General features: G+C 33.2%; 1 protein-coding gene across 6 annotated transcripts in view; it reads left to right on the top strand.

Moving 5' to 3' along the window:
- LOC106873461 (neuronal acetylcholine receptor subunit alpha-3) overlaps positions 1–8284 on the top strand; it is a 361951-nt gene that overhangs the window by 157340 nt on the left and 196327 nt on the right. For 4 of the 6 annotated variants that reach the window (XM_052968862.1, XM_052968861.1, XM_052968860.1 and 1 more), the window contains one exon: positions 2928–2942. The exons of the other annotated variants lie outside the window; for them this stretch is intronic. In XM_052968862.1, the coding sequence (XP_052824822.1) occupies positions 2928–2942 (15 nt within the window). The remainder of the gene's footprint in view (positions 1–2927; positions 2943–8284) is intronic. 6 annotated transcript variants of the gene reach the window in all.

Here is an 8284-nt window from a genome sequence, read left to right as displayed (position 1 = left end):
TATATATACATACATATATATATATATGTCTATGTACATATATGTATCTACGTATCTACGTATATATATATATATATCATATATATATATATGTATATATGTACAGGAGTTGCTGTGTGGTAAGAAGCTTGCTTCGCAACTACATTGTTCCAACTTCAGTTCCACTGTGTGGCATCTTGGGCAAGTATCTTCTGTTAGAGCCTCGAATCGACCAAAGCCTTGTGAATGGATTTGGTAGACGGAAGCTGAAAGTAACCCACCTTACGCGTACACACATACCCACACGTACACTCACATACATACAAATACACACGCACACTGGAAACAAAACACACACACACTACATATACATATACACACTCACACATAATTCAAACTACCAGTACCTTTCTACTGACCATTCTCTTACGTACATGTGTAGGTAGGCACACAATAGGCAGCCACTCCTACCAAAATTCTTACTATAAATTCTTCCTATGACCTTAAACGTTGTGTGTGTCCAACCACACACATACATAAACAGTCACAACTACACACGCGCGCGCGCGCGCGCTATCATTACGCACACACACACATATACCTCCTTCTCTTGCATTCTCCTGTCTTTGAAAAAAACTTTTTTCCCACCCTTTCCCTTCTGGTCATTTCAATATGTGACCGCGTGTGCATCGTTGGTGATTTTCTTTCTCTGTCTTCCCTTCTTTAGAATTTTTCTATATTTCTGATGAAAAGCTCAGCTCGAAACGTGAAATCCTCTTTCTTTTCTTTCCTTTCCTGGGCGTCCAATAACACTGTACTTATTCCACGTCCTCGCGTTGTTGTGTTTTCGTGTTTTTTATCTTGCTTGTTCATGTTTGGATTGACTATATATGTATATATATTTGTGTGCGTGTTTGTGTTTCACAATCGATGTTGGCGTGATTACATCCACGTAACTTAGCGGCTCGGCAAAAGACACCGACAGAATAAGTACTAGGCTTACAAAGAATAAGTCCTGGGGTCGATTTGTTCGACTAAAAGCGGTGAACCAGCATGGCTGCAGTCAAATGACTGAAACAAGTAAAAAAAATAAATAAAAGAATAACAAAAGAATAAAAGAATATATATAAGTATATACATGGGTTCTCAGGCAGCGTTTATATTCCTAATGCTATTGACAGCGCCGGATTGAACGGTACTGTCCAGGTGCCGAAACCAAAGTGATATCCGTTTGGCAGTTGATGATAGGTGTACACTTTTGTTACGCTTGATCGTGAATCTCTTATATCTTACTTTCGTTGTACTGAGTTGTCCATCATTCTTGTAAACGGAGAGTGATTGTAGTTTCACAGATGATGGAGATTACTTACATTCGTATTGGTTGGTTTTTCTTATGGATAATCCTATTAGGCTTAACAACGCTTAATTATTGGTGTCTAATTTTGGGGAGTTCGTTGACACACTCGCGCGCGCGCACAGACAGATAGACAGACACACACACACATAATATAATATGACATATAATATACATGCTAATGTGTATTATCTGTCCAGTCCCGCCTCGCTGTATCTTAGTTGAATGTCTTCTTTCCAAACCCCGAGTCGATCAATGTCTGGTGAAATCTCGTCCTATATCTGGATGTGCGTACGAGTGTGAATTTGTGCGCATGTGTGTGTATATATATATGTGCGTGTGTATGGGGTGGAGTTTATGTGTTCGAACACTGCTTCAGAAGTGTTGTTTTGTTTACGTCTCTGCAATTTAACAGTTAGGAAAAGAAATGATAGAAAAGTACGAGACTAAAGCAAAATGAGTACAAAGGTTAATTTGTTCGATTAAAACCCTGTATGGTCGCAGACCTATCACTGAAGCAAGTAAAAGTAATAAAAGATTATATATATATATATATATATATATATATATATGTCACTAGTTCAAGTAAAAGAATGTATACATAATGCATACATACATACATTTCAAACTTTAATAGTGACAACGCCTTGAATAGAGCTGCATGCTTATATTTAACCAAGATGAAATCTTATTGCAGTCGAACGAACAGGATGCAAATTGACACTGCTTAGCAACATATCCATGCACTAGGAACATATGTCGGACGTAAGTTTAAAGGGAATATACTGTATAAAAGGCAGTAATAATAAAAAGGAAACTGTGTAGATATATAAATCTCCACCTTTTAATATCTTTTATATACATATATATGTATATATGTATGTATATATCTATCTATTCTTATGTATATATATATATGCGTGTATATACATATGTTATTGTATATACGTATGTATGTATATATATATATATGTATATACATACATATATGTATTTGTGTATATATATATATATATATATATATATATATATATATATATATATATATATATATATATATATATATATATATATATTTATGTATTTATATATGTAGACAGAGAAAAAGAGAGAGTGAAAGACAGAGTGAGAGAGAGAGAGAGAGACTGTAGTTATCTCGTGATATACATGAACATACTTCATATGCAATTATACGTGTATATGACAGATTTTTGTAGTTCCTGTTTTTTGCCATTGTTTACTTCTTATCCAACACAGATTGAACTGACCTATGTTCCAATAAGTTCAAGCGACGACCCTCCGTGTTTTCTTTACAGCTCGTATGCATCCAGGATTATTGAATGTACTTTTCAGATTCACAAATCGTACGTTGTAATTTGAGGAAGATTTAGCCACTGTTTCTAGCATGTCGGAAAAGATGTTATTTAAGAAAAAGTGAAGCAATATTTATTGGCAGTAAAATTCTATCGTATTTCAATTATTTAAGCTAGCTGTTATGGAGCATTTTACAGTATATTTTCTTATAATGCTCACTAATCATCCGTTAAAGATTTTGCACGCATTTCATCATTTCTATTTTTGTCTTTTCTTACAGAGTGTCGAACTCGTGGTAAGTTATCTCACCCTCATCTTCATCATTCATTACATTTGTCGTAGTAAGGTATTTAACATAATGACACACACACACACACACACACACATACACACGCGCGCGCGCACACATGCATGCACAGACACGCTTACAAACAAACACATCTGAGCGTGTGTATGTTTTCCTTGCTCTACAAGTTACCAGTTTTCGGATAAAATTTTCCTCCACCTTGTAGCAACAATACCAATTATTGATACAAGATTTAGTTTTCCACGAATTCAATAACACTTAAGCAAAAGTTTAATTCGATGAATTTTTTGTTTAGGATTTGTTTATTGTTTTTGATGTAAAACCATTCTTATTGTTTAGCATTACAAATTATTTTCAAATATTACAAACTATAAGAGACATGAAAGATAAATCCATTCACAACATACACCATGTCCATTCATTCATATATGCATTAAAATATTTGATTGAAACCATGTTCACAAAACCACAAAAAATGGTATACATACATTTTTATAATGATAGAAAATTAATTATATTACTCATTCCATATTTTCATGTTTCATACTATTAATGAAACAATGAATCAATCAAATCATCACTCAGTCGATATATTTATGTATATACCTATCTCTCTCACTGTCTGTTACATTTCTCGTGTGTATGTGTTTGTGTATATGTATGTATATGTATATATATATATACATACACACACACACACACACACACACACACACACACACACACACACATATATATATATATATATTACAAAACAGATTATAACATTTTCGTTTGTTACATTTTCCGCGGTGTTTTTTTACAGTGCAGGGGCAGATGACAACTCTCATTTCCGGTTAATTGCAGTTACTCTGGGCGTGTATTTGTTGTGATATATAAATAGGCATTTATAGAAATCCTGCTAAACAAATACCCGTTTTGAATATCAGATTATTACGTTTCAATTTGCTTGTCCCTTTCTTCCGTAAAATTGTTCTTTTCAGTCGTTACCGTAGTTTTCATGTGTTTAGTTATTTAAACATTACCAAAAATTATCACTCTTATATTTCGAATCCCTTTTCAATATTTGTCGACTATAGTAACTAAATTTCCATTGCTTTGTATTTATAAATGCATGATCTAAATATATATTTGTTCGTACGCTGAACTGTTTGCACACCAGGTAAATATACATTCTACATTGTTCGAGTTATACTTCCGTTACCTAAATATTAGGCTATGTACTCGTATTAAAAATTCTGTTTCTGTATCGTCATTCAATATTCTAGAGATAGCAACTCTATCCATATCGAATCAAAGTACTTCACAATGCTTTGTGTATTGTAAACGCCCAGATTTTCCTCAATGGCCACACTACATGCTTAAAAATCATTACCTATGATTTTCTTCAAAAGTATTTTGCTTCTTCGGTTCGTGTTAAAAGAAAATGGTATTCTTTTGTTACTAAAATACTTGTTTAGAAAGAGTAAAACTAGTATAAAACATTTCGTTTCCCTTTGATCGTCGTTATAACAACAATAACCCATTTGTTAATAGAACGGTTTTGTTTACAAAACTCTTTTCATCTTCATTCATCAAAATTCATCAGTCTTCATGAATTGCAATTGCACATCTACATAATAAACACATAACAACGTCGTGCTTAAACGTCATCATTCATTACTTCACTAAGAGTATAAATACATGTCCACAACTCACATGTTGATGAATTGTATTGTGTATAAATACTGTTTTGGTGTCAGCACCGATTTTGCTTCCTCACAGTACACATTTCTGAAATGAAATTATGCAGATACGTTTGCAAAACAGAGATTACAATGAAGAATAAAAAATATTTTTGGCTATAAAAAACAAGAAGTCTGTGCCTTTTTAACCATTCAATAATTTTTCTTGATGACGGCATAATACATAGAATGAATGAAATTATCTTGCTTGATTTTGTTCATTATCAAAATGAAATTAGAAGGTATGAAAAAAAGAAAACATCCGGTTTACATTTAGCCTACTACATTGAATCAAAGCATGCCATATTAATGCCCTCGATTTATTTTATAGTACGCTAAATGCAACCAACTATTTTCACGTGCAATTCAATTCAAAATTAAATTTGAACACTGAAATATAAAAAAAAGAAAGAAAACGATATGAAGAAAAAACGAAATGAATTTAGAATCCGAAAGAAGAGGACGTTATATTCTCACACTTCATTTGTTAACTAACTTCATAACACAGATAAACGAACTCTACATCTTCAAGAAAAAATACTGATACTCATTCATTTGCTGACTACGAATTTTAAAATTTAGTTTGTTCGTTTAAAATACTATACTTATTGTAAAATACATTCAGTTCGCATATGCAGGGTTTTTATGTTTAATTCAGAAATTTATTAACTTTATCTTTGTTTTCATTTTCAGAAAAAAATACGTTAAACTAGCTGTTTTCATTTTCAGAAAAAATGTGTTAACTAGGTGTTTTAACTGGATAAAATATTGGAATTTAAGTTGTCGTTCTCGGTGAAGTTTTAGTAAATGATATTTTTTATATTGTTTAACTAAAAGCGCTTATTTTTAAAACATTTATTTGATATTCTGCAAATTCGGTATACACATTTATAAAATTAACATTTACTTTAGTGACTTCTCAATAAACAACGTTCCTAGTCAATTTTCCATAGCCATCATTATGATGTTTCTCTCTGGCTGTGCGGCTGAACTTTCTTTGATTTGCAAATATTCTCAGGAGTTTTCCATCACCCACTCAGCCGCAAGTAGCATATAATTGTTCCTGTTTGAACACTGAAGTTGAAAGATACAATTATCACATCTTTGAATTTTGTCCTCTCTTATTTATCGATATAACAGCAAATCTTATAGGAAATGACATTCTTTTTAGAGTGAATGGTTAACCGGTATCAGCCAGTTGACGAGAAATCCAGGGAATCATTAACGTCATTTCAGTATAAATGCCACTAAGTTTGCTAATAGTGTATTGTTAGTAGCTCTGAGGTCCATGTATCGAGAAACCTTTCAGTAGTCATTTATGTGGTCTAAGTTTCGGTAATGCATTACTGGAGCTCTTATCTTGATTTTAATGATGTGCATCACTTATTTAGCGAATATAAAAATTATAACTTGATTTACTTCTACCATCCAGCCTACGCTTCTTAGTGTAATCCTATTTGCGGAAAATTCATTCATAATTCCTTCACTTAATTGACACATATTGTCATGCCTTGTTGTTAGAATAGCTGTTAAAGGCATCCATTGTTCACTTTCATAATATATTGCTACCTCAGCATAAGCAAACTGAACCAAATTTTCCTTGGAATTCATTGTTATACAGAGTTGAATAGGCGACTGAGAAAGGTTTGATTCAGTTAACAATATTTGGATCCCCGCCACTACTTTGCCCATTTCCAGTAACCAGCGTGCATGGTGGTTTAACCGATTAAATACTTCAAAATAATAGTTGTCGAAATAATTAAAAACTCATATTTGTTTGGTATGTAAAACGTCGCACTGCTTTCAATTAGAAAACCTATTTATGCATGCATAACGAAAACAGTTGAGTTCTACGGATTACCAGAGAATTTGTTAAAAACTTTAATACGCAGTAATAATCCCTTCCCCAAAAGTTCATTTTTCATTACGTATTGGATCGAGAGATTCAAATCTTTGAGATGTCAGTGGCATTTTGGGGTTTAGTCCTTAGCCAATAACCGAGCAGAAGGCGCCCAGTTGCATCATGAAAAGATATATGACAGGCGGATATAAATTTTACTTGAATGATCTGCACTGGCCAGTACATCTGAATCAACTGGTTATCCAGTGGACACAGCTTCTGTTGCATTTTCAATGGTCATTGTTTCTTTTCGGCGATGCAGTAAATTTTCAATAAAATTCTCGCGAAACGCATAAATTTGTAGGCTCAGACAGAGAGTAGAAATGAAGAATTGCAATGAAATGTTTGAATCGTTGCTTACCCATCCATATGCATGTGTCATCCTCATTATTTTCGAAGAAATTCGCTATTTAGCAAGCATGTTCAAAACTTGCAATGGGTTACATTGTTGACCGGACTCAAGTCCTCAAAACTTGTAGCTCCATTTTAGTGAAGCAATATACTCTAATGAAAGTTTTCTTTGCAATGGATGAACAATGTATTCTCTACTGGTAGTCCTTGATATTCTTGATGGTTGTTTTGAACTTTTTTGCCAAACTTATTGGATAGTGCTACATAATAATTTTCAGGGAAGTTACAATATAGGGTGTTTCTCGTTTGTGGATCGTTCAAGAAAAGAAGTTGCGAGTTTAGTTGATTGAAGGTTAATTTCCGTATTGTTTGAATCATAAAGTTACTTGGGAATTCGAAAAGTCACTTCCAATGATCTAAAATACCTGCAATTTTCATATTTAATTATATCATCTCTCTGATTTGCATCACTGATATAGCGAGGTCGTAGAATGATCTGCACATTGGAATATGTGTTTATATAGATATCTGACAACGTTGATAGTTGTGCATAGTTCAAAATTGGTGTGGATTTTGTAGTTTTTAAATAACCATATAGTGCTGGGAAATCTTTGAAGAACAAAGATTGTTCTAAATCTGCCCCGTGTCTTTGAGAAAATATCTGCTGCAAAGTTCTATTAAAAAAAGGTAAAAGAAAAAAGATGCTCCACCATGAACAGTCAGCAGTTTGGGCCAAAATATGCTTTTGCTTCTGCTGAAGAAGTTGTCGTCGCGCTTCTCTATGCTGTTTAGTATTTGGAACCAAAATGCATTTTCGCTACTCTTGAAGCAGTTGTCATCGTTTTCATCTATGTTGAGCAGCGTTTTGTTTTAAAATACGCTCACATTGTTTATTTAAAATTGCAGAATCTTAAATCAAGATATATTCTCACAGCTCTCGAGAAAGTTGTTTTCCATGCTTGCCGTCGTCGATCTGCATTTGCTTGTCATTGGTGCTGCCTTTCTGTTGCGTCCATTCTCAGTCTCCTTGCTTCTTGCCATATTCTTGCTGCTTCTTTGCGAGATATTTTGCGCTGATCATCCAAATATGCTTACATAAAGTCCATTTGTAATATATAAGAATAAAAAAATTAATGAAATCTATGCAAATTTCTTGCCTTACACATTCTACTCACATGTAACATTGAAACCGTTTTTACATTTTACTTATTTCATTTAAAGTAAATTTTGTCCATAATACTATCGTAGCATTTTAGTGAAAGCTCTTCTTTATAAGGAAGTTTCCTTATACATGAACAAAGTATTAAATGATAAAATTTAGTGAATTATTTCAGTCACGATAAAGAACGTTTTCG

The sequence above is a fragment of the Octopus bimaculoides genome, chromosome 6 (genome assembly GCF_001194135.2).
Source record: "Octopus bimaculoides isolate UCB-OBI-ISO-001 chromosome 6, ASM119413v2, whole genome shotgun sequence".
Taxonomy (NCBI): Eukaryota; Metazoa; Mollusca; class Cephalopoda; order Octopoda; family Octopodidae; genus Octopus; species Octopus bimaculoides.
Note: the sequence above shows the minus strand (reverse complement) of the source record. Positions and strands in the feature narration are given on the sequence as shown.